Below are 20,735 nucleotides of genomic sequence, written 5' to 3'. Positions count from 1 at the left end.
CACCATTTTGTGGTCTCCGTTCTAAGAAGTTTTTCCAGCTTTTTTAATTTGCTTTTCAAATCTACACTTTCATTTTTATGAGTCACAGGTTCATTACGTTTGTTGGGAGTGGGTAAATTGTCAAACATAGCATCGGCTAGAGCCTCCCGGTTTCGTAAGGCTTCTGCCGGCGTGGCCATGATGCGTGTGAACAACCAATAAACTTGGGATGACCGGCTGCTAAAGATTTGCACGCAACCGGCGATCGTATTCAAAGCGCGTTTCCTTTCACTCGTCAAATGGCACAGTTGCTTCAAACTACACAACAATCCCAATCCGCTGTCTTACCACGGAATTACGCCGGCGGTGTCTCCTCGGTGTCCTCCGACCCACAAGGGACTCACGGACGGCGGCTCCCGGTCTCCCAGCAACGATGGGATATTTTGCCTGACGAGGGGCTGTCTGCTTACAATACTCCTTCCGGGTTAATTGCAGGGGTGCTTCCGCTTGGATCGCAGAAACCAACACGCCCAGTTGAAAGGAGGGTCCGTAAGGAAGGCAACGATCCAATGCCTTCCGAATGAAATGCACTTCACAGTCCTGTTCCGCTGCCTCAAACCAGGACCAAGATCCAATCTGCCACACCGGATACCACAGGTACAGACCACTCCACAGCGCAAGGGTGAAATTTCAACAAGGTTTATTCACACGAATTTGCCAGCATGACGCGTTTCGGTCACTCCACGGTGACCTTGATCACATGACGAACAAAACCAATGAAAATGTATATAAAGGGTTACCAATCAACAGATAGGGCGGGAAAAATGATTGAAACTGAAAAAACACTTAATGCATATCATCCAGGAGTAAAAAACAGACCAAAAAAATGGAAATAAACATGCCTGATTATTTACATTCTATAAACTGATCACAATATTCATATGTACAATCTATGTACAATGGGTCAATTTACAATACTATTATGTAGTTATTGCTAAACAATATATACACGTAAATCCATCAAAATTGCTGTTTCCTGATATTTACAACTCCTGAACAGATTCTACGTTCCGTTTGTTTGCAAAATCAGATGATGATGCGCAATCGTATTCATTGTTCATTATGAACTCTACCCGCTCACAAACCCAAGTCGATTGGCGTGTAAGACCCCTAACGTGACCACCTAGTGTGAAAAAAGGGGGGAAGGAAAAAATCAAGGTGTAATCTGAACCAACCTGAGATTCAGATAATTAATCAAAAAATGTGATTATTATGTGACTTGATTATAATATAAATAACACACTGGTCAAAAATTATAAAAATGGGGAGATACTCATGCTTCACCATGTTATACCCTTTTAGGAGGTTTACATGTGCAAGAGTTAATATAACTATTCACCCTAATCCACAACACTAAACGTGACTCAAGTGCTTTGCAAATAGGTACCCCACAAAAATAAGTACCATAATATATGAACAATCTCAATCATTAGAGATAACATTAATAAATCTTGTTGCCTGACGCGTTTCAGAGCAGCTTGCTCCTTTCTCAAAGGCATGCTGGCAGTTCACGAAGCTTCACACACCCTCTCTTCCCCTCTGCATATTTAAACAGTTAATTACCCTCCGGTGGGTGAGAATTAACTTTGCACATACTTCGAATCCCAGCATGCAGCATCAGCGCAATTCAAAAGGAACCCACCGGAGGGTAATTAACTGTTTAAATATGCAGAGGGGAAGAGAGGGTGTGTGAAGCTTCGTAAACTGCCAGCATGCCTTTGAGAAAGGAGCAAGCTGCTCTGAAACGCGTCAGGCAACAAGATTTATTGGGAAGAAAAATGCCGGTTTTGAAAATAAAAGTTCTTGAAGAACACATCTACTGTGAGTGCGTCTTCAATTACGGGGCATCTTTTTGGAAATATATATATATATATATATATATATATATATATATATATATATATATATATATATATATATATATATATACAATTGCAGCCAAATAAAACAGTAGAGCTGGAATATGCTGTGAAGAATTTCCACCATACATGTGTATTTGCATTAGAAACATGAGAAACAACACCAATGCTTGTTTAGAAACTGTTTTAATGCTTAGAAAGCAGTAGAAATTCTTATAACACACTGTAAGCATATACAGCTTCCAGGCTGCATTGCAAATACCCAGTCTAAAAAGACTGAAAAGCTAACCTGTAGCTGAATGTACTAAAACTGACGCTGTGCCTTTAAGGCACCTCTGCCCCTAGCTTCCCATCATGCCTCAGGGGTTACAGTTAGGTCAGTTGTTCTTTCCGGCTCCTTCAGGAAGGACCCTGGATACACAGCTCCACACTTTTCTGCCTTTTTCAGACAGAAAATCTTCTAAAGAACAATTTTTTGATTTACTTTGACTTTTAACTACAGTGTCAAGTAAATAACTGCTTAGCAGTCGATTTTTTGTGAGGTTTTCCTGTCAGGATGCCCACACTATTTGATAATTGCCCTTCTTGTGGCCACAAGAAGGCAAAATCAGACTCTCATGAGGTCTGTATTTTATGCTTGCCAGAGGATCATGATCCCAAAGACTGTTCACACTGTAGAAACCTGTCTGAGAGAACTCTTAAAGACAGAGAAAGGAACAGGCTCGATGGTCTGGCCCAGAGATCCATCAGGGGAAGATCTACAGAGAGGAAGAGTTCAAAGAGACCCAGAACTCCCTCCAAAGGCAAGTCAGAGCGTCCATCAACCTCAGCGCCGGGCTCGGCGCTGAAAAAACAACATCTGATGGACAGTTCTAGAGAGAAAACTCCGTTGACGTCGGGACCGGCGTCGATGAAGAAAACGTAGTCGAAAAGAAGTTCACCGACGACGAAGAAAGCTCCGCCGTCGTCAACTAGGCAACGATCGGCGTCGAGAGAAGCCACGAGATCACCGTCGACGAGAAGATCGGCGTCAAGACATAAGTCAACTCTGCCGTCGTCAACCATTGGCGTCGAGAGACAGATCACACTCGCCGTCGTTTCAACGTCGACAGGTTTCGAAGAGTGTGACACCTCCGCCGACGTCTCCACGGAGCCGCTCGGCGTCGAGGAGCAAGAGCCCCCTCGGTCGCTCGCCGTCGAGGAAGGGATCATCATCGACGGCGCGCCGGCGCTCGACGTCGAGGATGTCTAATCCTCCGCCGTCGCCACGTGTCCGGTCGACGTCGAGGGCATCGACGACAGGACAACGTCGATTGCCATCTCCGTCGCTGGCAGACCAACGTCGGTCGACGTCGAGACCTCCGTCGACGGCAGGGCAACGCCGTTCGACGTCGAGACCTCCGTCGAAGGCAGGGCAACGCCGTTCGACGTCGAGGGAGAAGACTCCGTCGTCGGCTCAACGTCGACGCCGAGGGACCACGGGTCATCGTCGAGGCATTCGACGTCGAAGGTTATCACTCCGTCGACTCCGCAGAGGCGTTCGACGTCGAGGGAAAGACTTTTGAGACGTCCTTCAACACCGGTGAGACGAAGATCTCCTTCAGTGCCTTCAACTGTTCTAGTGACGCAATCGGCTTCTCACCATTCCTCCTTAAGTACCTCTGGCTCATCGAGGTCCTCTTCTAGGAGTAGGAGTCCGTTGCCCCAGCGAAGGTATGTCACACAGACAAGACTCTCGCCAAGATGGAATGCTCCGTTGAGCCAGTGGAAGGATTCTGGAGCGACAGAGAGGCTACGAAGATATGTAAGCCCACTCCACAGGTCACCTCTTCAGAGACTGATAGAAGAGGCAGACAGACAGAGTCCTATCAGGCACCGATCACGCTCTCGGGAGAGGAGAGCGGAAAGGTCGCATACCCCCAGGGTCTCCCGTTCACCACGGAGGGAGCAGCCCAGATCTCGAACACCGAGAAGGGAGGAACGGGCGGAGAGGTCGAGATCTCCCCGAAGGGAGCATCAGAGAAAATCACGTTCTCCTCGAAGGGAAGAACGACCGAGAAGATCACCAGTGAGGAAGGAGAAATCTCACCACAGGAGAAGGAGAACTCCATCATCCTCTTCTTCATCTTCATCTAGATCTTCTAAAGGGGATTACTCTCCAACGCTGGCAGACAGCCCTCGCTCCAGAGCTTCCCCGCTTGACGACGTCAACACGTATCTGGACGTCTTAAAAAGGGGGGCTCACAAACTTAATATAGAGATGGCTGTTCCAGATGTGTCCACTACTGTGATTTTTGAGACCCTTCATCACAAATCATATACCCGGCCTTTACTCCCATTGGTTCCAGGGATAATGGACCCAATCAAAGAGGTTTTCCTCACGCCAGCAACGATCAGGGCGGTACCGGCACGTATCCAGAAGAAATATAGGCCGGCCGACTCAGATCCTATCTTTGTTAAGGGAGAGCCTGCGGCGGACTCCGTCATAGTAGCCTCAGCTAAAAAGAATCACACAGTCGCTCCTTCTTCTTCGGTCCCTCCTGACAAAGACAGCAAGACGCAAGATTCTTGGGGACGCAGGGTATGCAGCACAGCAGCTTCATCCTTGAAGGTCTCTAGTGCATCAGCTCTTCTGGGAAGGTACGATAGAGCCCTATGGGACTCCATGGAACGATTCAAGGAGAAATTGCCCAAGGAGGACCAGAAGGACTTTGAGGAGACAGTGACGGAGGGCTGTTTGGTGGCGAACCAAATGATTAGTTCATCAGCAGATAACGCCCTTCTAGCAGGACATGCCTACTCACATGGGGTATGTGCGAGGAGATCATCTTGGCTGCGTTTAACTGGTCTCAAACCAGATGCCCAGCAGCGCATCCTCAATCTACCTTTTTCCGGATCTTCACTCTTCGGGGAGCATGCCGATCAGGAAATGACCCGCATGAAGTAGAGTTGGACACAGTGAAGGCGGTTGGTCTGGAGAAAAAGAAAGAGCCGTTCAAACGACGCTTCAAGACCAACAAGAACCGGGGAGGCCAACAGAGGGTTCAAACCCCTCCATGGTCTCAAAACAAGCCACAAGGGAAGGCGCAATACAGAGGAGGAAAATCGGGCAGAGGCAAAGGCGGACATCATCAGTCCTCTACCACGCCTAGAGGAGGCAAGGCCTGAGCAGTGGCTTCCTCTGGCGCCGTTACCCACTCCAGTGGGAGGAAGTGCTTCGCAACACCTGGCAGAGTGGGTCAGCATCACAAAAGATCGGTGGGTGCTGAATATACTGCGCAATGGATATGCGCTACGTTTCCGGAAGAGACCACAACCGATACCTCCAAAAAAGACTCGCTCGTACCATCTAAAACTCCTCAAAAGGGAGGTGAACGTCCTCTTAAAGAAAAACGCAATCGAAGAGGTACCCCCATCCCAAAGGGGGAGAGGAGTGTATTCAAGATATTTTCTAGTCCCCAAAAGAGAACAAGAGGACAAGTTCAGACCGATTTTGGATCTTCGAACCCTAAACAAGGTGGTGGTCAAAGAGAAGTTTCGCATGCTGGCACTTCATCAGATATGTCCTCATCTACAAATTGGAGATTGGATGTGTTCGGTGGATTTACAAGACGCATACTTCCACATTCCTATAACACCAGGTCATCGGAAGTACTTGGTACTTGAGATTCCTGGTAGGGAACAAGCATTACCAGTACAAAGTGCTTCCCTTCGGACTCAAATCCGCACCAAGGGTATTCACCAAATGCATGGCAGTGGAAGCAGCATGTCTTCACAAAAAAGGTCTCTTTGTGTACCCATATCTAGACGACTGGCTCTTGAAGAGTCCGTCCCCTCGTCAAGCCACCAAAGACTGTCACCTGTGTCTCCAACAACTACACAGGCTCGGCCTCCACGTGAACACAGAAAAGTCGGTCCTGCAGCCCACGCAAACTATCCACTATCTGGGAGCAGTTCTAGACACAAAGTTAGGAAGAGCGTTTCCTTCGCAGGAGAGACTATCTTCCATGGGGCAGAAATGCAAAAAGTTACTTCAGTTTCCTCGTCCAAAGGTGCGAGAAGTAGCATCTCTACTGGGCTCCATGGCGTCCTGCATCTTCCTAATACCGAAACGCCAGGTTGAGGATGCGGCCTCTGCAAGAGTCTGTGGAAGATCAGTGGGACCAAGCGACAGGAGATTGGGAGGATCGAATCATCCTGTCTCAAGCAGCATTGACCTCCATACAGTGGTGGACTCGCCCTCGGAATGTCCTGCAGGGAGTCCCTTTTCAGCAACCTCTTCCTTCGCTGTCTGTGGTAACGGACGCATCTCTAGAAGGCTGGGGTGCTCACATGGGTCATCTTCAGATTCAAGGTCGTTGGTCGACCAACCTCCAGACATACCACATCAACATGCTGGAGCTTCGAGCAGTTCATCTGGCGCTCAAAGCGTTCCTTCCAGCAATAACAACGGACAAAATCCTGGTTCAGACGGACAACACTACAACTATGTTCTATCTGAACAAGCAGGGAGGAACTCGATCTCGCCCTCGGTCTCTGGAGGCCCAGACAATCTGGCACTGGCTTCTGGCTCGGGGACTGGCGGTGGTGGCAGTGCACCTCCCAGGCGAGCTAAACACAAAAGCGGACGCACTCAGCAGGCACTTCGAAGATCAGCCAGACTGGGTGCTAAACGACGAAGTAGTCGAAGAACTCTTCCGTTGCTGGGGTCGTCCAGACATAGACTTATTTGCGGACGACGAAAACGCCAAATGCCACGCCTTCGCGTCCAGGTTCCACCGGCCAGGGACGCAAGGGAACGCTCTCCTGCTGGAGTGGACAGGAATGTTCGCCTATGCGTTTCCTCCTCTGGCACTGATTCCGAAGGTGGTGGCCAAGCTCATCAGATCGAGCATGGACATGATCCTGATTGCTCCGGATTGGCCGCGACAATGGTGGTATCCAGACCTGTTATATCTGTCGCTGTGTCCACACAGACGCCTGCCGTGCAGGCCAGACCTGTTGAGCAAAATGAACGGGAGGATCCTGCATCCCAACCTCCCGTCGCTGAACCTGACTGCATGGCTCCTGAGGTCTTGCAATATGGACACTTAAATCTGCCTCCGGAATGTATGCATATTTTAAGAGAGGCAAAGAGACCTTCCACAAGGGCGTCTTATGCGTTCAAGTGGAAAAGATTTTTCATTTGGTGTAAGGACCATGGCTTTGATCCCACCAAAGGACAAGAAGAGGTAGTCCTTCCATACCTCCTTTACTTGGCTACATCAGGGTTGAAATACGCTTCTATTAGGGTTCATCTATCCGCCATAGTAGCGTACAGGAAATCACCTACACAAACATCGTTTTTTCAAGTCCCAGTGGTTAAGGATTTCCTTCAGGGGTTAAAGAAGGTCTATCCCCCTGTGAAAAATCCTTCTCCTCCCTGGGAGTTGAACCTGGTTCTCTCCAGGCTGATGTCTACACCGTTTGAGCCTATACACAAGGCCTCCTTGCAGCATCTCACTTGGAAGGCGGCCTTCTTGGTGGCAATAACCTCTGCTCGCAGGGTTAGCGAGATACAAGCACTCTGCACCAAGGAACCTTACACTGTGTTTCACCACAACAGAGTGGTAATGAGGGCTCATCCATCTTTCCTTCCAAAGGTGGTCTCGGATTTTCAAATAAATCAAACGATTACCCTTCCTTCGTTCTTTCCTAACCCATCGACCCCAGCTGAGAGGTCGTTGCACTCGTTAGATCTTAAACGGGTACTAAAGTTTTACCTAGAAAAGACGAAGGACACCAGAAGGACAGACCAACTCTTTGTCAATTATGGTTCAATGAGGACGGGGTTTGCAGCAAACAAAAGATCCATCTCCAGATGGATTGTCTCCTGTATCAGGCTAGCATACCAGCTGGCTGGCAAACCTTTGTTACAATCACCCAAAGCTCATTCCACTAGAGGAAAAGCAGCCACAATAGCGTTTTTACATGACATTCCTATGTCAGAAATATGCAAGGCTGCAACATGGAAATCAGTCCATACCTTTACAAGGGATTATTGCCTGGAGTCTGATTCCAGAGCGGAGTCTCACGTTGGGCAAGCCTCCTTGAGAAACCTATTTGGGTAGAATAAGGCCTACTGTTTGGGCCTACGAATATGAATGTTATCTGTTGATTCCTTTGCCCGCAGGGATGAGGTGAGGCTCGCTACTCTATTCTAATGCTTATGACTATTGATGAGGATCGCCTGGAAGAGAAGGATTAGTTACTTGCCTGTAATCCTAGTTCTCTTCCAGGGGTATCCTCATCAAAGTCATAAGCAACCCTCCCGCCTCCCCGGGCAAAGGACTTTGTTTATTAAGTAGGAGATGTTTTAACCTGTTATTACCATGGTTTGGTTTTCAGTCTCCGAAAAGAACAACTGACCTAACTGTAACCCCTGAGGCATGATGGGAAGCTAGGGGCAGAGGTGCCTTAAAGGCACAGCGTCAGTTTTAGTACATTCAGCTACAGGTTAGCTTTTCAGTCTTTTTAGACTGGGTATTTGCAATTCAGCCTGGGAGCTGTATATGCTTACAGTGTGTTATAAGAATTTCTACTGCTTTCTAAGCATTAAAACAGTTTCTAAACAAGCATTGGTGTTGTTTCTCATGTTTCTAATGCAAATACACATGTATGGTGGAAATTCTTCACAGTATATTCCAGCTCTACTGTTTTATTTGGCTGCAATTGCTTATTTTTATATATATATATATTTATATATATATGTCTATATATATGTGGGGCACATATAATATATTGTTTCCGGGGTCCCGCGCATGGGCGGGAATATTCTAATGCTTATGACTTTGATGAGGATACCCCTGGAAGAGAACTAGGATTACAGGTAAGTAACTAATCCTTATTGGTTTGACCAAGGCCGTGTTTGGTCACGCTGTGTTCCAGAGCCTCATTCTTTACTGAATAGCTCAGCTCTGTGTATGTGTCACTGTGCATTCTGTCTGAGGCTCTTGAACCATCGAGAGCAAGCAAACCTGCTGGAGCAGAAGCATTCCTTAGACCTTGTAGCAACACCAGTCTACATGAATACACCTCGACCATATCCAACTGCTTCGCCCCATGTTCCAGGGGTCTAGGATTCTTTGCACCCTTCGTTTTCAACAGAACAATAGCGGGATTCGTTCTGGGAAAAGTTGAAAATGATGGCACTGTTCGTTTCAATAACCTCAAAACATACTGGGATCCTTGCACTTGAGGCCATGTTCATCAAAACGTTGCTTTGCTGCTGCCGTTTTTCACCCCCGCCTATCAGCAGATATTCTTTAGGTGCACCAGATGATAGAAAGCAGTGAATCATTTTTGAGCCAAAACTAAATAATACATCTGCACTAAAGTTCACGACAGTTTTGTGTAGCCTTACAGCCCTCTGCTCGTAGAAAGAGTAATCTGAAATCAAGTTTTATTAACGGGGATTTTAAAAGTAGCATTAATCAGTAATGTTCCTGATATTTCGAGGAGCAGAAGTCCCGTAGATGGAAAGCAACTGCTGCTGCTGCTCTGTCGGAACCCTATTCACCGTCAGAAATCTGCAAAGCAGCAGCATGCCCCTCTGTACACTCCATCGCAAAGCACTGTTTCATGAACTAGAATACTCACTTCATATTGCGAGACAGACAGTACTGAGGACTCTCTCCACTTAGACTGCGCAGAGCATAGCACATGCCACAAGTTACCTGTCAGATCATGAATCCTGAGGAAGGGGGGCCTTCACCGTTGGCCACAGAGAGTTGTCTAAAGAGTGCTGAACTAAGATGGATAGAAGAGGACTCTGGCACAGAGTGATGGATTACTGCGCTGAGGAGAGGGGATAGCCTCTCTGCAACACACATACCGTAGTCTTGTTTATCTTTGAAATATGCAAGTCCTGGGTACCTTTGGGACGCAATGAGGCGCGGCAGCGTGCACGCCTAGAAAAAGAATTGATGCTTTTGGAGTCAAGTACATTATTGGAACTCTTCCTGCTGTGTGCGCTGTGAGACAAGGACCCGGATCCCACCACTGCAGCCGGAGAAGAGCAGGGCTCCTCGTCAGCAGAGTAACCCTGCATGGAGACCCTGTACCAGTGATGTCCCTTCATGAGCTGCCGTGGGTTCACTGGGGTCGGGGGAGGAGTAAGTCACAGACAGAGCACCTAGGGCCTGACAGTCAACGTCAGCAGAAAGGCTACCAAGGGAGCAGCTAGCTAAATATTAATACTGTGAACAGAAAGAGCCTGCGGCTTGCTGAAAGGGGAGATCTTGTGTTACGCCTGGTGTATATCATTATTCATATTATTTTATTACCATTATCTCTTTCTGCCTAACACTATCCCTCTCCTCGCCCCCATCTTCTGCAGATGCAACTCCATCGCACGTGTGATTGTTTCTTCTGTTTTGGTCTGTTCATTTTTAACTTTTAAATTCATAAAAGGTAAATGTCCCTTTCGACAAATGTTGCAAGAGCTGGTGGGCTGAATTATAAATAAACACCAGAGACTTCTGATGTTCCTGTCAGTGCGGGTCTGATGAGGCGCTCTGCTGAGTAATGTTGAGATGTGTTGGCGCTAATCTGGATGCAGCCACTAGATGGGAGAAGCATGCCAGCATCCGGCTCCATGAAAGCAGCAGCGGCAGAGCCAGGGCGCCTGGTCAGGCAGCAGAAAGAAACCAAGGCACGAGTTGTGATGGGAAAGACTGGAATGACTCGCAGCATGCCCTGCACATTTATTTTTATCATGCTCCTTGTTTGAGGGAAATATACATTATTTCCCCTCGCAAGAGCTTATTAAATAAATTACCTGTAAATATATTTTTGATTCAGGTTTGATTTTGTAAGGTAATTTGCACTTTATGGATTCTGTGCACTGTTCACTATGTTTTCTGAGATGCCTGCAGAAACTGTCGCACCGAAGTTCTAAGTAATCAGCCTGACATTAAAGTAGGAGGCGGCTAGTCTGCTGTATCTGTGATCTGATCGATATGCTGTAGCCTGCTATCTCTTCTGGTGAATGCCCTTTCAGGGAACTTTATGCCCCTTTCCAAAAAATCCTAACCAAAATGCAGCAAAGACATGGCAGAGTACCAGTGGCCATGGTAAAGACCCCACCCAAACCTTTAATAAATACGTAAAATGTCTTCGTCTCCCTTGGAAATCTGCATTTTTTTTAAGCTGAATTATAAATATGCACTTTCTTAGCCTCACTTTCAAATATGCAATTTCTTTTAGTTTTATGCTAGCCTTGCATAGTAGTGGGATGACAGCTAACTCGAACAAGGGCAGTGAAACGTCAGGATTCCACTAAATACCCATATACAATTGTATTTTGCAGTGTGAATATAATGATTTTGTTGTATTTCATCTTTCTTTGTTAATATTTCATATGCCTTCTTTGTTTTTTAATAGCCCACCCATCTAGCAGATTTAAACCAAGTCCAGACCATCCAGTATTCAAACAGCGAAGAGAAGGACCGGAAAGGGATGCTGCAGCTCAAAATAGCAGGCGCACCTGAGGTATGACCCGTGGAGCAATTTGTGCAGAAGTGTGACTTGATCAGGCATGTTTAGAAAGAGCTTCAAACCTTGAGTATCCGTGCCAGCACCTGCATACCTCCGGGTTTGTGGAACTTTATAAATATCCATTGACTTTAAGGTTTACAAGGTACGACGTAAGCGGGATAGTGTACAGAGTGCAAGCATTGTCCCTCAGGCAAAAGGTGCTGCGTAATGCCGAGAACAGTTAGTGATCACATTGACTGGGTGAAGAATTCACAGATGGTACCTTGTAGTTAAAGTCAATTGTAGTTTTTTTTTTAATCCAGCTACAAATGGTATGTTATTTAAATTTATAGCGCACACAGATACTCCAAGGAGTGTCCCGGCACGAGCCTGGAGAGGGGAAGAGTGCCAGAAATTAAACAAAAAGATGAGTCTTCAATTTTTTTTTTTTTTTAATAGACAGAAGTCTTGCATACTACGAAGAGCCAGAGGAAGTGAGTTCCAAGCCGTGGCAGCTTCAATTATTTAAAGGCAGTGCACTTTCATGTGCCGTGAGGCTTGTTTCAGACTCTTGAGTGTGTCCAGAGAAGGCTTCCTTCTGGGTTTGGCTGAGGCATCGTACACTAATAACCTGGCCATGGTACAGCTTGGGTGGTTTGATCCTGGAAACATATCGCTAGACAGTGAGCTTTCTTAAAATGTGTTGCCTTAAACGTCCATGCAGGCTGCCCGAGAACATATAGATCCTTCAGTGTGTGATACATGTGGTAATGTTCACTTCGGGTACAAGGGGGTGTCCGCTAGACTAGTCAATAGCATTTTGTCCCAGTCGATGTGGGCTTTCGACCCATGTCAGCCATTGTTAGTATTGATTACCTGTAAAAAGGGATATGTCAGTCTGAAAGAGAGCACAAGACTTAATCATGCTCTTATTTTGTAATTTGTAATTTGTGTGGGTATTTATAGAGCGCAGCGGTCGCTCCGGAAGGAGCATCAGGGCGCTGATTTCCAGGTAGGAGATCAAATTACTTCATAGTGGCTAGCGAATTAGATGGCTGCCATTGTGTAATCGTCGGGAAGGTTGAAGATCCAGGTTTTTAGCAATTTTCTGAAGTGTTTCTCTTGGGTTTGGAACCTCAGGTTTTTGGACATGAGGTTCCAAGCTTTAGTGGCCAGGTAATTTAAGGTTTTGCCACCTTTTGTCTTCAGATTAAACCTAGCTGGAAGGATTAGATTGTCATGGGAGGAGCGCAGGGATCTGCTAGGGTTGTAGTGGGGGAAACGCCTGGTGAGGTATTTTGGGCCGGAGTAATTGAATGCCCGGAAGGCAACAATAAGAATCTTGAAAAATATTCTTTTATGAAGTGGGAGCCAGTGTAAGGATTTTAAAGCTGCGGATATTGATGATTTTCTGGGAAGCTTTAGAACTAATCTGGCTGCGGTGTGAAGTACACTTTGAAGTTTTTTAATTGTAGCCTTCTTTACTCCAGCCAGGAGACCGTTGCAGTAGTCCAAGCGTGCGAGTACTAGGGCCACTGTTACGGTTTTTCTAGAGTCTAACGGTAAAAAGTCAAAAAACTTTTTTAGAGACATTATGATTCCAAAACATCGGCCAGCCACAGTCCTGACGTGTTGGTCGAAGGACAGATCGGTGTCAAACAAGACACCGAGATTCCTTGCAGTTGTTACGGTCGGGGGGGGGCAGCTGAATCTTCCGGCCACCATAGTCCTGGGCTGAAGATGGTGTTTTTTCCCATCGGGAGGATCTCTGTCTTGCTGGAGTTGCATTTTAGATGGTTTATATCCATCCAGTGGAAGACGGCCTTCAGACAGTTTTTGAGGTTTTGTTCTGCCTTAGTCGAGTTATCCTCTAAGGGCACGATGAGTTGCGTATCATCGGCATACGATGTTACAAGTATGCCGAATGACTCAATCAGAGATATGAGTGGAATTAGGTAAATGTTGAAGAGGAGGGGGCTCAGGATGGAGCCCTGAGGAACTCCTGATGAAACCCTCTTCTCTTTGGAGAGGAAAGGACCTAGAGCGATCGTTTGAGATCTGTCGGTTAAAAGGACTTTACCCATGCTAGAGCCAGCTCAGAGATACCTATATCTTTCAATCTGCTAATCAGAATGGAATGCAAGATGGTATCAAACGCCGCTGTGAGGTCTAGAAGAATGAGGACGGCATTCTTCTGATCCTGCAGCAGCTTTATCGAGTCTGTTAATTCAATCAGTGCCGTTTCTGTAGAGTGATGGGGGCGAAAGCCTGATTGTTGGGGGGTGGAGTACGTTGTGCACTTCGAGATACCTTTTGAGTTCTCTGTAAACCATTTGTTAAGTGATCTTTCCAAGAGCAGGGAGGAGCGATATAGGACGGAGATTAGTGAGCTAGGAAGGGGATTTGTTGGATTTTTCATCAGGGGTTTAACTATTCCCTGCTTCCACAAACGAGGCACAGATCCCGTGCTAAGAGAGGAATTAACAATATTGTTAATGATTGGGTTCACCACGTCAATGAGTTGGTGGAGAATTCTGGGGGGGCAGGGGTCAGAGGGAGATCCAGATTTGCATGCCACGATAACTTCTCTAGTTTGATCTAGACTAACCGGTGTGAAGTTTTTAAGACTTCCAACTGGAATTACTTTCTGAGCAGAATTGCTTGAAACCTGAGTTGCTTGAGGAGGAGGAAATGTTTTTGGGATGGCGTCGATTTTCTCCTCAAAGAAGTCGGCGATTTTGTTACAAAACTCTTGAGATGGGGGAATTTCAGGTTGTAACGCTCTGGGCTGAGTGAACGTCTTCACTATTGAAAACAGTGTTTTTTGTTTCTGTTTGGACTCCTTAATAGCGTTCATATAAAAGATTTTTTTTAGCTGTTTTAATGTTGGAATGGTATAATTTCCTCAACTGAATATATGAAAGTCGATCAGCATTATTGTACGTACTACGCCACTTTCGTTCGGCTTTTCTACAAGATAGATGAGTTGTAGCTAGATCGGAAGTGAACCAGGGGGCATTGGTCTTAGTTTTTTTGTCTGTTCTTCGGGGGCGATTAGGAGGTTCACGTGCTCTGATTTCCTGAGAAATCCAGCTGTGAAAAAGAACAGTAGTTCTGAATACTCACCCCACAAGTGTCCCCTTCTGTTTCTGCACTTCCATATGTTTTGGCAGTGCTCGACACCCTGCAGGAGTGCATTGTTGTTAGATATTTAAGTGTTTTGTTGTTCCCATGTTGTCGCTTTTGGACTGAATGACGATGTTTTTATTTTTTATTTGCTTGAGAAAAAAAGTCTGCTGTTCATCTCAAACCTGATGCATTGTACCACCTTAGTATTCTGTTTGCAAATCCAATAAAAGGTGTAAAAATCTTGAATTTTCTCACATATTCATCTTTTTAGAGATAGCGCAAGACATCAGATTGGATCAACACGTTTTGTTAGCTGTCCTTGCAAACCACTCATTTTGGTGGCTCAGCAGCTTATGCCAAAGAGTAGCTAGCAATAATTCTAGAAATGATGTAGCAACCATATAAAGGCATCACTGTGCTGCTGAGGTCAATTTCTGTTATTTCATGCCCCATAAACGCCATTGTATAGTAATCCCTAAGCATTTATGCTCTACATCATTCTATTTTTTTTTCTTATTTTTTTTCCTCGTGTTTTTGAGCTTTCCCAGCGGAGAGTTTTTCAGGCACTAGATACCCACTGAGCTAATGTTTAAAGTGAAAAAAGGAAAATCTGATGTTCCTTTTTAGGTTTTGACAGCACATCGCTTGCACTGTGCTTAAACACTATTTATAATAAAAACTTAGGAAGAACTTACATTCTGTCTCCTCTTTTTCCTGGCTTCTCATTGGTTCCTGTGCGTGCCACTTACCTTTCCTCCATTTCTATTGGCTGTAGCATATTTTTCCTGCATTTACCAATGCTTGTTTCTCGTCTGCTTCTCTTATAAGTTTCCCACCGCCCATATACTGTTAACATCTACTTTGGTGGGTCTTGCACTTTACTATAGCAGAAAATTTATATAACAGTTTTTCACACGGAGAGATTTAGTGATTTGCATAGAATCACAGGATGTTGTGCGGCGCAGCCGAACTCGAATGGGATCCCCAGCTCTTGAGTCAGCAACTCTAGCCACTAAGCCAGGGCTTTAAATGGGCAGAGTCCTGTCGGTGCTGAGCACCGTCAGTTCTTAAAAGCAGGTGCTGAGATGGCTCCCTACCGGGCTCTCAATTTTTACCTTCAGGGTGGGGGGAAAAAAAGCTTAACCCGTCAATGCTTTTGATGTACCTTCAAAGAGACTCATTTTTCAGTTTCATATAACGTAAACTGGGAGCAAACATGAGTACCAGTTACATTACACAAGGACATATTCGTGGTTCGAATCACAGGATGTGGAGGCGACGTGAGCCTCGAACCTGCTTTCTCAGCTCGAAAGTCGGTAGCTCTAGCCTTTGCCACAATCTCACCCGCAAGAACGGAAGCATTTTCAATATTATATACAACAAATAATAATAATAATAATAATAAGCTTGAATTTGTAAAGCGCACAGCTACCTCCGAAGTAGTTTCCCAGTGCTGGGACCCCTCGGGAAGATTAAGCGAGCTATTGCCCAGAGTCACATGGTGCTGGGCTGACCTGGCACCGGGGATCGAACTGTGAACTCCGTGGCCCGGAGTCAGGCACCCTGGCTGCTGCGCCAAAAGTCATAGTTGTTGCTTATTTTTCTTATGCAGTTTACAACCATTGACAAAGCCAATGGTCCTGGCTTGTTGTAGGTGTGATGGTACTTGTCTTATATATCTGGATGATTGGATAGAAGCAGCAAAATACTAGTAGGGCAGCACTATTATGTGTTTTAAGCCACGCCCTTAATTACCTCTGCCACGCCCTTATGTGTCGGGCGCAAGGAGTGTCCAGGCAGGAATACCAATACCCCAGAAGCGAAGTTATGCCTCCACGTTTCCCAAAGGTGTTTCCTTCTCTGTGTTACAGAAACACACAGTGAGGAAAAAACCACTTCAGAAAATGAAAAAAACAAGGACAATATGTCCGCAGGTAAGAGCCATAAGCTGTGGGGGGTAGAAAGGCTCTCACAGGAATATGGTGGAATCACTGCAGAGGAGGAGAACACAAAACAAGAATTACTCGGGTAAATAACAAAACAGAATATACTAAGCGTATTCAATGTTGTCTCCCCACTGTGTGCTATCTCATACTCACCAGCGAACATCAGGTAGAAGGATCGATACCTAAGGTCTTGGTCTCTTGTATAAAAAAGGATTGTGCAAACTATGCACCAAAAAGAAACATAGGTTCCCAATAATGTGAGAACGAAAAAGCTTCAAGAGTCCTTGTGAAAATTGACACAATGTCCAAATGTCTTGTAATGAATTCGTTGCGCAACAATGTCTAAGTCAGAGGAGCAACGGAATGTATCCAGGAGAGTCACACGCGAAGAAACGAAGCGTGTTATCCAGACAAATTCACCAGTAGCAATAAAAGTCTCAGGGTGAGTCACTCGCTAAGGAACGATGCGTGTTACCCAGGCGTTTCCACCAACAAAGATCTGGACACAAGTTTGTTCGAGTAAAGTTTTCAAAACATAAAAAAAAGGAAGCGTCTGCCCGTTATTCCATGGGGACGCCAAGTATCGGCGTACGTGAGGAAAATCAGGCGCGTCCGCTACGAGAAGGTAGCGCGCACACTGGGAAAGCAAAGCGGGTCTCCAGGTAAGCCGCTGTAGAATCGCCGCGACTCAAAGTGCAAGGGAGGGGTGACAGGAGGCACGACTCGGCAGATGTACCAAAAGCTACAAACAACATGCAGCTTACAACATTGAATATGCCAAAGCAACGGGGAATCCGTTTCAATAGCTGAACTTGACTCTGTGGAGGCGAAGCAGGAAAACAGGGAATCCAAGGCAGGATACTTCAGGACTGTGCAGGAAAGCCAAGCGCCGCCATTACTTATCTGATAGCTTAAGAACCTCCCCTGGTATCAGGTGATCCCTCGCAAGGCAGTATGGGATAGCACACGATGCAACCCCCGCACAAGGCATTATGGTCTTTGTAGTGCCTTTACTGTAGCCCTGGTTCGAGGTCTAACATTATGGGAGACCACCCAGATTTTTCTTCCCACTTAAAGCCCTTCGCTGCGCACCATCCCTCCACTCAAGTGTTACCTGTCAGGGAGCTCTTTCCTCCTCCCTGATGATGATTTATGAAACCAGCTCTTTATGCATTACATAGGCTAAATCGATGCATTACCAATGCTTGTTATAGCTAATGTTTAAAATGAAAGAGAACTCCCAGTGCTCCATTGTAAAGATCAAAGTGTCCATATTTCATTTGCCATTTTTTATATATAAAAGTAGTTTTCCTAGATTCCCTAGTTCCTTCCCCACCACATCTCTCTGTTTTCTGTTTACATGTCTCCAAAGGGCTCTGATGTAATGATGCGGCTGTTCCTTTCGGTGCCTCTCAACAATCGTGCCTCTGTTGGCTTTTTTTTTCTTCCCTTAGCCTCTGACAGTGACAGCGCCGTCCTTAACCATTGCTGAGAACATGGCGGACTTGATCGATGGATACTGTCGACTGGTGAACGGCGCCACGGAATCCTTTATCATTCGGCCGCAGAAAGGTAAGTCCCTTCGGCCATCCGTGCACATCTAAGATGTGCTCAGACATCCGCCAGGTTCACAGCCACTCAGACAAATTTTGAACTGTAAAGGATCACAGATAAGAAACTTTTCTATGGGTTAAAAAGTGCATGCTGTTAGTACGGATAATTATTTTGCCTTCTAACATTATCGGCATTTATCAGGACTGTGTGCTGACTTCTGCAAGGTCTTCACACAGTTTGCACAAGATTATGGTTTGGTCCAAGTAAACTAAGAAAAGTCGATGCTGAATGTATTAAGCTTGCATTTTGGGACATATATTGGCATTAAGCATCTCTGCATCAAATGTACTTGCACCCTTCCAAATAGAGCACCTTAAGTTAACTAAGATAGCATGTGTTTCCTTCAGTGACCTTCCACTTAGTGACTTAGTAACTTTTTTTGTCTATAATATATTCAGTGTCACGTAAGAGCCCAAAACACACAGAACATGTATTAATTAACTAGGAAGATTTGTGACTTTTTTTTTTTAGAACAGCTTTTTCGTATTTATCTTATAAAATTATCACAATGAATCAAACGGTTTCCCTTTAATGATTCTTTGTTCAAATATCAATCCTGAAAAATTTAGATTATATATTTTCTTATTGATACGTGATTTCATTTTTTTCTGAGAATGGGTTGCTTTTTTTTCTTGCCTACCTATTCTCTTTTACTCAATCCTCTCTGTGCCCCTTTTTGACTTGTTTAGTCGGACTTTTTGACATTCCTATCCACTCCTTTTTGTTTGACTGTTCCATTTTTTGTTGCAATTGAACCCCCATTCTTTGGATGCATAGTGTTGCAGGAGAAACACAAAGTTGTGTCAGTGCCCCTGAAATACCGCTGGTTGTGCCTAAAAACTTGAAGTGTTTTTGGGCTCTAATGCACTTATAACATGTAAGAACTTCGTAGAGAAGCAGATAGACATAGGGCCATGTTTTTTTTTTCCTTTCGTCTTATTTTTTCTCCGTAGCGTACTTAGAAAAGATAGACAATATAAAAATCACATAAAAAATAAGATATGCATCTAATTAAATGTTCTTTGGTTCTGCTGATGTTCTTGTTATGAGTATTTATAACTTAGATAGATAAAATAGAGTAAGAGTTCGAACAGACGTAGCCCCCGCTCACTGATACTTTAACTTCGGAGATCTCTGTAGTTGTGGTAGGTAGGCTACAGAGGTCCTAGGAAGGGGTACAAAACGGTTCTGATTGCAGGGCTCCTGGCTAGTTCCCAGACATTGGTAACACACAAGCCGTTGCAAGCTATTATCCTTTTATGAGGAACTGCGCAAAAATGTATTCTTCCCGCCAGAACGTCCCATCAATTTGCCCAATGAGAGGGGATTCTATACTTGCCTGTCAGAAAGGTCATCCGAAAAAGTGGCAGTACATTTAAAACGATAAGCTTGTCAGGCTTCCAGAACAGGCATCATTTTTTTAATACACTTTAATGTATTTTCATAATCTAATGCTGTGCCCCCTACGTACCTACGGTTATTTGGTTAATTCTAGAATGGTGGGGTTGTGGTAGATGGCCACTCAGAACTATGCTGCAAATAAGAGAACTTTAAGGGACTAGTTTCCTGGGGTAGGCGGTTCTTGCTTTTTCTGCTTTCCAAAACAGAGCAGACATGCATCATCCTCAACTATTACATTATATGTGTCCACCACAGTTGCAATAAGGTACAGATGTCCTGTTAAATTTCCCTGCAGCAGCAACCTTAAATGGTGAAACGTTGAAAGCAGATGCCAGGAAAACGCGCAAGTTTGGTCAAATATGTGGTAAATCTGTTTTAATAGTTGAATTTTGTATTAGATTAGATTTTGTAAATGTGCCTTTCTGTTTCTCATGCCAGCATGACTTCATGCATGTTGTATATTTTCCGTTTAATCTTTTGGATGTTTCAAATGTGCAAATTATTCTTTTATTCCATTTGTATTTTAGATTAGATTTTTTAATTTTCAGCCTGTTATTTCGATGATAATGGTCTGATGCGCTGACAGATTCATGCTGAAAAGCATTAAATTAACACGTTGTAAAGTTGGTGTTAGAACGGGCTAGATCTACAGCATTGGCTCTTTTATAGATTCACATGCTCCTTTATCATTCCGATACGTGAAGCTGGGCAACCTTCAGTAAAACATCTTGTGCCATTGAGAAAAAAGCAGATGCTTTGCTACAGGCCCTGGAGCTCACAGTTCACCCAATGCACTTTGATGTATGGGAATTCCTCCATCTAGCTTCTGCTTTTTGAAGATTCGTATTGCATGCGTTAATGCATGGGATTGCTCGTTTAATTTAGTCAATCCTAACTGGGGGGGGTGGGGGGGGAGATTTGTTGCTGCCTGTAGGTTTATTTCTTGTAGTCCTCTAGTGCCTCCGGAACTAAGCAGAGTGTACTTTTTTTAATTCTCTAATGGAACCTCCAAGAAAGCAGCTTTATTTAAAGCTTGTGGTCAGAGTTAAATCTCTGAAGAAGATCCACAGCTGGAGTCTGTAGACTCCCGTCATCCAGACCATATCTCATAACATGCATATGACAATGCTTTTTTTGCAAGAACAAAGAAAGAGATGATAATTAGAGTAATATCTATGTATTATAGGTCTGTAGAGGTGTTAGACAATTAAAAAAAACAGCACAAAGTGGT

General features: G+C 44.9%; 1 protein-coding gene across 6 annotated transcripts in view; it reads left to right on the top strand.

The window, feature by feature from the left end:
• Positions 1-20,735, top strand: part of PTK2 (protein tyrosine kinase 2) — an 878,302-nt gene that overhangs the window by 498,599 nt on the left and 358,968 nt on the right. For 4 of the 6 annotated variants that reach the window (XM_086966271.1, XM_086966270.1, XM_086966268.1 and 1 more), the window contains 2 exons: positions 11,322-11,429; positions 17,944-18,061. In XM_086966271.1, coding sequence (XP_086822397.1) covers positions 11,322-11,429; positions 17,944-18,061 — 226 coding nt within the window. Of the gene's footprint in view, positions 1-11,321; positions 11,430-17,943; positions 18,062-19,799; positions 19,869-20,735 lie in introns of all 6 variants that reach the window. The other 2 variants (XM_086966267.1, XM_086966272.1) reach the window with 1 other exon arrangement.

Source organism: Lissotriton vulgaris, chromosome 4_1 (genome assembly GCF_964263255.1).
Source record: "Lissotriton vulgaris chromosome 4_1, aLisVul1.2, whole genome shotgun sequence".
NCBI classification, from domain to species: domain Eukaryota; kingdom Metazoa; phylum Chordata; class Amphibia; order Caudata; family Salamandridae; genus Lissotriton; species Lissotriton vulgaris.
The sequence above is the reverse complement of the archived record's forward strand: the minus strand, read 5'-3'. Positions and strand labels throughout refer to the sequence as shown.